At 46.6% G+C, this 13,107-nt stretch overlaps 1 protein-coding gene across 1 annotated transcript; it reads right to left on the reverse strand.

The window, feature by feature from the left end:
* Positions 1-5,854: 5,854 nt before the first annotated feature.
* PNPLA2 (patatin like domain 2, triacylglycerol lipase) lies at positions 5,855-11,139 on the reverse strand (the record flags this gene model as incomplete). The annotated part of the gene is made up of 6 exons (XM_010176647.1): positions 5,855-6,573; positions 7,432-7,554; positions 8,277-8,409; positions 8,858-9,025; positions 9,949-10,009; positions 10,930-11,139. Coding segments are annotated over 6 exons (996 nt in total), but the record flags the coding sequence as incomplete, so codon positions are not given.
* Between the last annotated feature and the right edge of the window lie 1,968 nt (positions 11,140-13,107).

Consider the following 13,107-nt stretch of genomic DNA (forward strand, 5'->3'; position numbering starts at 1 on the left):
AGGTCCCTTCCAAACCAAACCATTCTGTGATATGGAATATCCAATTAGCAAAGCCCAATGCCCATGGAGCTGATCCAGTTCAATATTCCTCACCCCGGAGATCTTGCGCTTGCAGACGGACAAACACAAAGTCCTTCAGTGCCAGGGACACAAATGCAACATGGGGATGTTCTCAGCGTTTCTCTCCTGACAAATCCCAGCTGAACCCAAACCCCAGCGCTGTTCTGGCTGCTGAACAGAACCATCTCTGGCCCAGCTCACACCAGGACAATGCTGTAATATTAACTACAGCACTTGTGCCTGTCCTGTGATAGCACATAACAAAGTATCTTTCTACACTTTACTGCTGTTAAAAGACTGGAAAAAGACAAAAAAACACAGAGCCCAAGCCCTGCAGCACCCACCAGACACCTGTGGTAACAACCCCGAAGCTGTGTGGTGTTATTTTCCCTGTCCCTGGGGATCCCCAGCCCAGCAGGCAGTACCGGAGGAGCGATGCACGGCTCCTGGGCTGGCACCAAGGAAACCACGGGCTTCTCCCCAAAGCCCAAGGGCTGTTGGTGTCCATGTGGCCCCTCCAGAGATGAACCAGGGGAGACTTCAGTATCCAACTAAAGCAGACAGACACACAACAGCCAGTGTCATCTCTACCACTGACTGAGACAGGGTTCAGTTTCCCCAGGAGATGCCCCTGGATCGGAGAAGTTTCAAATTTGTGAGTAATTTTTTGTTAATCCTGTCACAGATGCCAAGCACCTGCAGTTCCCACAAGATGGTACTTAATTCCTCTTGGAAACTAGGGTTTACCCAGAAGCTTCAACAAAACAGAGACTAATATCATTTGGGGCATTTTGGCTTGAGAAAGTCAAAACTGGGCCAAAATGCACCATTTTTCACCTCCAGGTCAATGCCCCATTCATCGCATACTGATGCATGTTTACCCTGCAAAGATTTTAAACAGGAGGGACTGGATAAGACCCAGCAAACCAAATCCACATCGCATCATACAGTGCATTCAAAATATATTTAATAAATCTTTAAATGGTAATGCAAGCAACTTACCACAGACAAGGTAAATATATTGAGAAAGTTTTTATTAGAAGTTATATTTCTGCCAAAATAAATAGTTACATTTTCTTCAGCACAACATTAGAAAAAAGAAACAGGAGAAAAAAAAAAAAGCATCAACAATTTAATACTGAACTTTTAAAGTGACTGTGAACACTACTTAGTGACATTGCCATGTAAATACATTGCGTATGCTATTGCTGGTCTGGTCTAGCTGCTGCTCCCACAGCAGTGATTTCCACAGGAGCTCCTCGTGCCTTGTGTGCTTCAGGGTCTCCCCAAACTGAGTGCCAGCAGCAGAGTCCCAGGATACATTTAGCTCAAAGAGCTGCTTTAGATGCTGTTTTCAAGATGAAGAGGAAAACCCCCAGAAGAATAAAAGGTTTTTATTTCAAAGTTACATTTTTAGTCTTCTGTTTGGAACTAGAGGTTTCTCCCCATCCCTGTGCAGGAAGGCTGATGTGGATCCACACAGGGATATGGATGAGGTTAGAGCCTGTCCTAGGGGAGCTGCCTGCAGACTGGAAACAGAGCAATGTCCCAGCGGTGGGCAAGGGGAAGGAGGGAGAGGAGAGGGGAACAAGTACTGCAATGAATTATTTCTGAATGCAATTCAGAAAGGCAGACACCGCAGGGACACAGGGGACAGGCAGGCCAGAGCCCACCATAAAGGCACAGGGTGTGTTTGGCACAAACAAACTGGCTGACGTGGCAGCCAGGTGAGGTGGTCCATTCTCTCAGTGATTTAAAGGGAAGAAGGAAATAAAACTTGAAAAAAATAATAAAACAAACAAAAAACCAAACCCAAAACAAACCTGCTGGCAAGGCCCTTTGACTTTGGCAACGCTCAGCCCTGCCACCCACATCTACCATGTGTTTAGCAGAAACAGACCCCTAAGGGAAACACACAGTTTTTCAGCTATTTCTCCCACAACAGCTTTGGCAAAAGTGAGAGCTCTTCTCTCAGGAAGAGTGAATTACTAGATTCATTTTTTAAAATGGACAAAACCACTGGGGAATATACAGTGAGTACTAGGAACACCCCAGTGCTGGCAGACAGCAGATCCTCTTCTATTCTCTGGTCTGAGTGTTGCAGATACACAACCCTCCAAGAAGTCATGAGAAAACAATTCCTAGATCCTACAGACAGTGGTCAGAAGTGAAGTATTTTCTCCTACCCCTTGAAAAACAGCTTGTGACAGTGTTAACAGGATGGCAGCAAACCAAACCCAACACAGCACACACGCAGGGTGGCTTACAGAACATGCCATAGATACAGACTGTTGTGCGCAACATAAAACAACTCTACAGTGTTGTACAGGTTAGGGGCTGGTTAGATGCACAAGAGGTTCACCTTAGTCTTGTTAAAAACAGCAAGTATTATCTGTGTCACAGGAAGGGGAGAAAAAAAATAAAAGTGGATTCCTGAATGCACAGACCCTTTTTACATGAAACAGTGGAAACAGAAAGGGTTGGGACTCTTGCAGAGTTCAAGTGAATGCGGTAAGGACAATTGGACATGGACTGCAAGAGGAACTTTTGGTCCAGGAACCTGACCTCTCAACCACCATATACTGGAGAGCAGACAGGCCCTGGCAACGACCTGCTGGGCTGCCCAGCCACACGTTTTGCTGAACAAGGGGGTGACTGCTACAGATGATCACCTTGTTGTGATGAACTTCCGAAGTGTAGGTTCATCAGCAGCTACTGCTCAGAAGATAACACATGCCATGACGTTTATGAAGACTTAAAGAATTCCAGTTAGCACTATGACAATAAACACCTTCCAGGTCCAACTTGGAGCCTATCAAGAGGCTTCCAGGGATTTCAAAGTGGAGTCTGATCTAGACAAGGCAGCACTGCATAACAAAAAGCTATGCTTCAAAAACAAAAAGCTATTCTCCAAAAGCAGTTGCAGCCCTTTTTCTGCATCACTGGGCTAGATGATCTTCCCTACTTTCTTCATCCTTTGCCATCTGTGATGAATGAGCAGTGAGAATTTTAAGCAAATGCATGAAACTTCTCTTAAGGAAGAGAAGGGTAGTTTGGGGTATTTTTGACAGATCTGCAGTTCCTTTATCAGAGCTTAAATCTATAAAGCCAACAGGCTATCAAACAAGAGCCGTTGCATCCCTTGGAGAATAAACACAGGCAAAGAAAGCATTAATACGGAATGGTGCTTTCCCAGGATACATTCACACCCTGCAAATGAGCACAGGGAAAACAGGAGTTTCCTCCCTGCAGACTTAGGCCTTTATATTTAAAGCCAAGCTTTGGTTTGCGGTTACAGTTTGAAGTGTACAAAAGCTTCTCTTTGAGAGTTTAATATAATAAAATAAAAGACAGATGAGGTGAAACACAGAATGAAACTCAGGCCTTTCACCAGGCACAGCAGTTAGTCTGTTGAAATATATGGACCAGAACCAGCAAGCCTTCTGGATCAGAGCACTGGAAGACAGTGGCACCAACCCAGTTGGTTCTGATGCAAAAGGAGAACAGAAGAGATTCAGGGGATAAGGGTGCCAAGCTGCAATTTCTCAGTGCACTCTGTTGCCAAGATAATTTTGTTTCATAGTTTAGTGGTTTACATAATCACTCAGTGGTTTTACCAGTCCAGGAAGAAGGGATTAAAAAAAACAGTTGCATCATTTTCTCCACCCGTATATTAACACAAACAAGGCAGAGTCAGAAGGGCAGCAGCTTCTAAAGCGCAAGATTTTCCTCATCCAGCTTTGCCCCTCACAGATGTGTTGCTTCTGGATGAAATGCCCTCATTTCTTGCCAGTAAATATCTGTATGTTTTTTCCAATTGCTCCGTGTGCATTAGGGACAAGAGATAATGCATTTGGCAAACTAAGCAACTGTGCATGTGCCATTCCCCCAAAGAAGGTAGCCCAAAGCAGTGGAAGAAAAGAAATCCCACAGCAAACCACAAAATAAACACCTTTTCTCAATTCCAATTTTCATCAAATTCATTCTGCTCCCACTCACTGACAGCAGCTTGTTGCTGGTTCACTTTGATTGGAGTTGTATCCACCCAGCAGTAAGCTTTTTCCACAGGCTTTAGACAATCACAAGATTGGACTTGTTTTATAATCCAATATTCTGATTCTGGTTTTGGAATCCAGTTTTGTTTTTTTTTTCCCCTCTTCCCACAGTGACTTTCCTGTTCCCTAACTGCATTAACTATGTGAACCTTAAGACTAAATCTGACTGCGTAAGAGCAGGCCTGCTTCACAAGCTGTGCAGGCCCTTGTGTTACATAGGCAGGTTACATCCAGGAAGGGCAGTGGGGTGATACTTTAAGTCACAAGTTCGTATTTGCACTGGCATCTTCCAGACAGTCAATTAGCACCACAGCTGCCCAGTCTATTGCCTCACACCTTGCAATGGTCACTGCAGAAAAGTCCTGATCCTTATCACAGTTTCTACCACCAACACTCAAACCCACGCCCAGTGCAGAATTGTGCTGCTGGTAGGACACAGCACCCACCACCTCACCCACACTGCTCCTGCAGATGTGATCGAGCAGATTCACTACTTTCTCCAGCTATTAGTAGAATTTCTGGGGTTATTTTCCCTTTCTAAATCAAAGGTGCAAAGAGAGTCTATTATAAATCACTATTCCACCTATAGGCTACGTAATCAGCTTCCAACACCCCGTCCTGCTGCCCAGCAAGGAGAGCTGTTTGCTTTGGCTGGTCGCATACTCTTTGTGCTAGGAGAGGTAGAAGATGCCTTATGCAGCTAGGCACGCTGCAGAAAAAGATAACAGGTCTTGGGTTATAGTGTGAGGACTTCAGCTTAAGTAGGTGCAATCCCCACAGGAAGCCATGTCTCACCCTGTGAGGAACAGAGTTCATGCTTCTGAACACTAAGTCACAACCAGACCACCACCGAGAAGGCAGCACCTTACCAGGCAGAGTCCTGCCCTGCTACAGACCCACTAGCTCTGGTCTTGTTAGGAACAAGACAAACACAGCCAGTTCCAAGAGGGCTGCAAAGTGCACCACTACTCCTAACTCCACTTCCACTTCTCATCCTCCTGCTGTTGCCAGCTGCAGAGCTGTACCTGTGAGCCACAACGTGAGGCATGCAAGCTGTGAGGCTGGTACAGCTACAAGCCTACATCCTTCTCATTCCAAAGCCTCAGTGTCCAAATGCTTCGAGCAAAAGCTAGAGCCAAGCCCCAGCTTAGCAGCAGATCCCTTCTGTATCACCCACTTGGAATTTCCTTCAGTTGTATGGTCCCTTAATGGGCAAGGCCCAACTGATGCCTGGTAAGAGGCAGCCGCTTCTCCAGCACTTGCTGTGACACTCCACCACAATCCTCTCAAAAATAACATACCCTGCACAAATCTCACCTTCCTACAAGCACTTCACATTTCTTCAGCTGCCAAGCTGATCCCTAAACAGTCAGGCTGAACTTTTCCCAAGCAAACCCACAACTACTTCCATTCACAGTGACAGGAATGGGGCCTCAAATTCAACATGTTTCCCTGGGAAAAAAAAAATAAAAATCTAAGTTACTTCTTCAAAATAAGCTCAATGACTTACTTAACACTCAGAGTTCAAGCTGCAGAAGTTCCATGAGGACAAAAATCAAAAAGGGAGAGACCATGACAACATGAATCGGGGTAAATACATAACTTCTCTACATTTCTGAAGTCCCAGGGCAGTCTGCAGCAGGGCCAGATCTGACTTTCAGTGGGGATGCAGTTGAGGGACAGAGGTAAGAACATAGCTTCAGCAAAGAGAAGTCAAGAGGAGATTTGGAAGCCATGAGTGGCAAGAGGCTACTTCATCTTTCAGTAGCACAAAGAGTTAAGGGATGTCAGATGATTGAAGGAAAAACAAGACTCATGCTCTAACAAACAAAGGAAGCTAAAACCTGTATGAACTTGAGAGCATCATCTACGTCCTGATTATTTGGCGGTACAAAGCCAACAGCAATTCAAAGTGCATTATTTGGGAGAGCCTGGCCATGGGCAATGGTCAGGCCTCAACGCAAGCCTAGAGCAAGGATCAGCCCATGTGTGCCTTTGAACACATGAGATCCCTTGCCTGGCCCAGCAGGCAAAAAATGGCTACAAATCAATTCCACCAGTCTCCATCCCGGGGAAATCCCCTTTGCAGCATATTGATGAACACAGGGCAGCCCTGCTGCTGAGGGATGAGACTGGTCCCACCCTACCTCCGCTCCCCTACCCACCCACCCTCATCCTCTCACGGCAGCAGGCTCGGAAGAGTGGCAGGCACTCTTTTGCACAGTCTAGAGTTGGAAGCTTTATCTGAAACCCTTCCCGAGGGAAGAGGGAAGCCTGCATGTCCACGTTGATGCAGAGTAAGCCCAGCATGAGCTGGCGCTGGTACTCATCCCACTTCATCATGACATCAGACAGGGAACGGTTGCTTTTCATCCACATAGGCAGTGCTTCACTACAAGTCGATACAGAAGAAATTGGCAGGCTCTGGGGCCCTCCAAGCTCGAGGTGATAATAAAGCCTGAAAGACAAACACATACAAAGAATCAGTACGTGGGAAGACTTGAGCAGGTTACCAGACCAGAGCTCCAGAACCATAACGCTGCTTTGTTCTACCACCGATGGCATGATCTGAGTCGTAAGTCTGCGTGTGCCCGTTTCCCCTCCTCACATCTCTTGATTATTCAGACCACGAGCTCTTGTGGGAAGGAATCACCCCCTTGTACTAGGATCTGAATCAGAGCTGGGACCCTCTGCCTGCTGCTGGAATATACAGTTTCCTATCCTCATCCAAGCAACACCGGCTTGCCTCAGCCTCAAGCCATGGCCTGCTGCAGGGAGGTCAGTTCAGAAGCACAGGCGCACACACACAGACCCAAAGCACTCCGACTCGTTGGGAAACCCTCTGGTGTTTCCTGGACACCCTAGTGCTTCCCCCACCCTAAACCAGGCCTAGATCTCAAGGCAGAAAAGGTCATTTGAAGGCAAGTACCCTTTGGGAAGGAACTTTAAGGGACCTTAGGCCACCAAATGCCACACAGACAAGCACCTCTGTCTTCTACAGGAAGCACGGAATAAGCTAGAATATTGTTTTAATTAGACCTACATCTTCTGCCCTATTGCTGTAGTAACAGCTTCATTCCAGGGTCTGCCCTGTGATGGGAAGAAGGAAGGAGATCATGTGCTGAATCTAGGCCAACAGTTAATGAAGCCAAGACACCATGGACCAGATTTGCATTTTAGGATGGGCAGTAAATCCTGCTGGTCAGTTTGTGCCTTACTTCCTCTGTGCTAATGGAGTAAAGTCTGCAGAAGCCAAAGGTGGAAGGGGAAATGGAGGGCTCCTCCAGAACAGTGCTGTGGAGGACAGCAGCCATACCTGGCTGAAAGATGGTTGCCCAGTTTCTTCTTGGCTTTCTTCACAAGATAGTTGCAGATTTCGGTCATCTGCTCCCTCATCCATCTAATATCCTCAGGGATATCTGGAAGCCATTCCAGCAACCTGGGAAGAGACAGGAGACAACCATTAGTTGGGCCACACAAAGGATAGGATGGAAATAATGCCAGATTTGCCTCCTATCAATGGTTACCCATTATTTTTAGCAAGAAATGCAGTAAGAGCCATTTACACTACCATTCACAGAATTAAGGGGAAGAGGCTGTGAAGGATAAGAACATCCCAGGAACTTATTCTTTACATTTTGTGTCTGCACTTGCCATGTTTTTCATCCATTTTCAGATCTGAAGTGTTTTCCCCCAAGCCTTTCTATTACAAACTATCTCCTTCCAGAAACTTTTCACAGGGTACGTTGTACTAAGAACACATCTAAGAGACCTGTCTTCCCAGCCATGCCAGTGCAGAGCTGGAAATGGCTGGAACTACTCTACCCCTGCTCAAGGGGGAACCACCTCTTGTGTGGTTCCTACTTTCATCCCTGCACTCTCAGTTCAGAAGTCTCCCACCAGGCTCCAAAGTTTATCATCATTTTCTAGGACAAGTTCCAGCACACAGCCATCTTCCTTCAAGCTAGAATTATTGGCTGTAGCTAAATGACACAAAGGTAGGGATTTTTATTTATTTGTTTATTGCATGTCTGGTAAGTGGCAGGAACTTTTTCCTCTTAGAGAAGATTCTACTCTCTGTCCATTCATGCTCCACCAGCTACCTCAAACACTTGGTTGGACTGGGAAGAAAACCACTGAGGGAACCAGTTGAAGGCTGACCTGACAGTGAAGGAAACTGCAGACTCCAGAGGCAGCATGTAGGGGACCATCATTGCCGTGGCCACACGTATAGGCAGCATGTTGGTGATACCAGTCAAGAAACTTCTTCTTTCAGCACAAGCCTCCAGAAGAGCTGAAGACAAAAGAGAACATGGCTGAATGTCCTCAATGGGACTATCCCTTTCCTTGCCATACCCCAGAAGTTACCCAGCCTGACATCTCACCTCTCCACCTTCCATTTCTTAAGGAAGTCTGGCTCAGGGTAGTAATTCTCTGAGCACAGCTGAGACCAGCAGCTTTTAGCTTTGTCAGATTCCCAAAGGAGTGAGCATCAAGATCCCCTCCTCTCCTTAGCATGCAGAACGCTGTCAAATGAGTCACTCTCTCCCAGTTCAGCCTCCACAGGGTAATCCACAACTTTATCTAAGAGTCCCCAACTCCATCTAACCATCAGCGGGTGCCAGTTCAATCCCCAGGTACGGCCAAGCCCAACCACAAGCAATACCCACATCCCAGTAAGCCTCTGACATGGACTGGGCAGCACAGGAAGATTGCCTGGGCTCTCTCCCCGTGGATCACACCTTGGTTCAGTCTGGGAGGCAAGTGCTCAAAGATGTGCTCTTCAACAACAGCAAGTGCAGTATTGTCCTCTAGTTGGTCCTCAGCTTCTGTTTCCTCCTCTTTTTTCTCTCCTGGGGGAGCTTCTATGGCAAGGAGAGGACGGGCAGGACTTGGAGGATGAAGGAGACCTGAGAAGATAAGTCATACAGTGAGGATGATACAAACTAGCTGCCCTGCCTTGCCTTTAGTGTTAGCCCTCACTTCACCTAACCCCGCTCAGACAGACAGACATCATACCCAGCCCCTTTAGCTCACATCTATCGTAACGCTTACCACAGTGAGTTAGAACCTTGCTGCTTTAAAATCATAGAATGGTTTGGGTTGGAAGGAACCTTAAAGATCATCCAGTTCCAACCCCAAAATCATCGTCTTTCCCCACCAGAAATTCTAACTTTTCCCCTTTAAGTACTGCAGGGTGCTGGCTGACAGTGGTCTGTTGCTATAATCTGCCAGTCACCAGTCTTGCAGGTAAAATTGCCCTCCTGCAGCTTAATCCACACACAGCTGCCTGACTGCTCTTATCCCATCACAAATAACGCATTTGATCTGCCATACAATGACACTAGGTGGCATCCAACACACACTCAACCTGCTACAACAGTTGGAGGCAAGAAAGTCCAGCGGTTGCAGGTAGAATGAAACTGTAGTGTCAAACTGCCGGGTTGCTGAGGTCATTGCTGTGTCACATCAGACACACCCTAGCTGCACATATAACAGAGCAGGGTAGCTGAACGGGGTCCAAATGGCACTGGTGCCCAACAACTGTCCTGGTGTAGCACTGAGCACATGCTAAATAGCTTCAACACTCAGTTGTGTCAAAGCCACTGCTCTGTTACTGGAGTGGTTAGAGTCCTTCTGCATTGTATTGGAAAGGTGGACACTCCACCTCTGCTTCCTGAAGTGCTAAAAGAGTCTCATTAATGGAAAGTCCATATTCCAATATCTGAGGAACAGCTCAGTTCTGCCCTTTCACAGCACCATTGGCTATCCTCAGAGCCAAGCCACCAAGCTTGGCACAGAAGAGGGAGCCTACAAATACCCAGTGCCTTACCATTCTTCTTCAGGAAGTGCAGTGCATCCCGATAGCCCTGCTTGCACATATCCCGCAGCACCTGTGGGCAGAGGAAGGCAAGAGCAAGTCAGTCAGAGGTTGGCTGAGCCTCGCAAACACCCAGCTCAGTGCTGCCTTTAGAGGAATTCTCCTGACTCCTGAGCTGCCCTAAGGACAAGTCTCATCCTTGCCAGCCCTAAAAAAAGGAATGGGAGGTATAACATGAATACATGGATATGGGAATCACAGGATAAATCAGATAGGTAGGATTCTAGACGTCCTTTCCAAAGCACAGGCTTAGAGTTGCAGCCACCTCATATCCCCATCTAAAGCTGATGCTGCTGTGAGCAGCCTTCAGCAAATCACTCTGACAAGCAGCCCAGAACACTTCCCAGCAGATGCCAGCAAGGGGCACTGTATTTGCAGATAAACCCAGCTAAGACTAGAGAGAGGGCAGGAAAAAACTAGTCCAAGTAATGTAGCAAATGAATGCATGCTGATTACACCCAAATGCCAGGGCTATCTGAGGCTGTGTTTGCTCAGAAGCACGCAAAGCTCTTTGCAGTGCCACCTGCTCTACTGGCAGGAGACAGTCAGGAGACAGTCACTGACTTCAGGCTGGCAGCTCCATCCTGACCTTAAAAAGCTCAAGAGCACATTGGTTCCAATGGCTGATACATCCTTGTTTACAAGTGAGCCTGACCTCGTGGCAAACACCATTTTAGAGAGAGCCACATGGGAATACTTTCCAAGCAACTGCTACCACCTAAATTCCAGATCTCCCAGTAGCAAAAGAAAAACAAGCGGCCTATATACAACCTTGTACTGATGGTTAAGGTTTGCCAAGTCACTGGATTGATAATGTCAAGGTTAAAAAACAGACAAACAAGAGATACAAAATTAATAGTGTCTGGAATCTTCTCCTAAAGTGCACAGTGCCTATCTACTATCCCCAAGTTCTGGTGCTGCCAGGAAACTCACGTGTGGCTCCGGAGGAAACAGGGCCTTTGATAGGCGGTAGAGGTTGCGAAGGTTGAACTGGATGCTTGTATTGGTGACCCTCAGCTCGTGCATGTTTGTGGAACTGTCCCGTGGACAGATATCACTCTCTCCTGAGAATGGAGACACCGTGATTGTGTTCTTCAGCTCGTATCGTGGCAAGTTGTCAGAAATCCCTCCATCAACGTATCTCTGAAATCAAGACAAACGAAGCACTCTTCACTCTCGTAACTGCTCAAGCAGCTTTTTTACTGTTTCCCTGCTCACATCTGTGCCAACAACTTGGGAAGAGTATGGAGTACATCCACCAGCACCAGAGGAGTTAAAACCAACGACAGCACAGATGTGCTGTCTATAATATCCTTTTGCTACGTGCCTTTCTTCCTATGGTCAGGTGTGTTGGTCACAAGAGTTCAATGAGAAGGGCATATTCCCTTGTGTGACTGCTGACATATGGGGTTTGACTGCTGGCCAGTGAAATAATGACACACCACCCACCATCTGCAGTGCAAATTAGCACTGATCTAAGCTGTCACCCTGTGTCATTGTGCCTTTTTCACTTGTGTTTAAAAAAAAAAAAATAAACTCGGGCATGGGTCTCCACTGGCAGACTAAGGGCTAAACTAAGGGAGCTGGGCTAAACTAAGGGAGCTGGGCTAAACTAAGGGAGCTGGGCTAAACTAAGGGAGCTGGGCTAAACTAAGGGAGCTGGGCTAAACTAAGGGAGCTGGGCTAAACTAAGGGAGCTGGGCTAAACTAAGGGAGCTGGGCTAAACTAAGGGAGCTGGGCTAAACTAAGAGTTAAACTAGCTGATTTGTTGCCAGCAGGCTTATCAAGCAGCAATCCCAACACACACATACACATTGGAATCTACTCGCTGTGGTGTGATAATAGCATACAAGAGACTTGGGTTTTGCTCCCAACAGGCACTCTCTTATCAGAGCGTGTTCTGTACATATGTACCATAAATACATGGGCCTTACCCTTGCAGGAAGGACAACCCCAGTAGCCTGTACTCAATTCAAAGGGTTCTTTGAAGTACCATAATTGCACAAGAAAAATGTAAGATCAACCTTCATTTCAAAAGCTGTAATTTTAAATTTAGCTCTTTTACAAATTCAGCTGCAAATGAACATCCCGTACTTCCTGAAAATTGACATCTGGGAAAAAAATAAATGAGATGGTGTTTATCAAATCCAGTTTATCTGAGCTATGTTCAAGTACATTGCCTTTTAGATAAGGCAGTTGTCAGTGCAGAAGTTTGCCACATACAGCAGATTTCTCATTGACTTCATTAGAACAAGTATACTAGAAATTGTTTTTCATTTGAATAAGCCTTTTTTTAAAGCAACTCATGACATCTGAGAACTTCAACATCTTAAATCAGAGTTAACTTCACAGACAAGGCTGCAATCTGAGAAACATTAAAACCAAGATTTTCAAAAGGCATCGAGTGACTTGCAGAAGGAGCTGAGCAAGACAGTCCCTATCACAGACCTTTGGCAGAGCAAGCAACATGCAGAAGATAAAAGGAAAGGGATGTTGGTCAAGCCAAAAGAACAGGAAGTTCGAGACCTTTGCAGAGTAACAACAACTCGAGCTCTTGTGAGCCTCAGGTACAGAAGAGTCCTGCTGTTTTTCTATCAGGGTTGCTGCTGCCATTTGCTGCCTGGAACCTTTCCCTTTGGATGGGTTCAAATGCAAGTCAGGAGCTACACAGCCCCATAAGCCGCAGCTGGAACACCTTTCAGCTCTGCTGAGTGAGGAGCTGAGCTGGCAGAGGCTGAAACCAGGCAGAGCATGGAAATACTGATGAGAGGAGGAGGCATTCCATTCCGTGTCATGCTTTGCCTCACCTCACAGGCAGCCTGACCATCAACATTGGTCTTTTGCTGCGCAAAATTTTCCTAGGCAGGAAAATGCCGGCTGCTTTGCCTGGACGGTGCTTTGCATTTTGTTCTCTCTTGCTTTGGCCAGGCAGACACCTCTTGAAGCAGCTCCTCTGAGCCTGGGGAACAGTTCAGAGGCTCTTGGGCTGGAAGCAAAGTCAGCTCTAGGAATCCAGCTCCCATCAAGGCAACCAGGTCAGGGTGGACTGCAGAGCAGGTTTCTTGACGGCAAACTGGAACAGGTTGCCTGGAACAGGTTGCCCAAGGAAG

Source organism: Antrostomus carolinensis, unplaced genomic scaffold, assembly GCF_000700745.2.
Source record: "Antrostomus carolinensis isolate BGI_N321 unplaced genomic scaffold, ASM70074v2 scaffold51760, whole genome shotgun sequence".
In the NCBI taxonomy this organism is placed as follows: domain Eukaryota; kingdom Metazoa; phylum Chordata; class Aves; order Caprimulgiformes; family Caprimulgidae; genus Antrostomus; species Antrostomus carolinensis.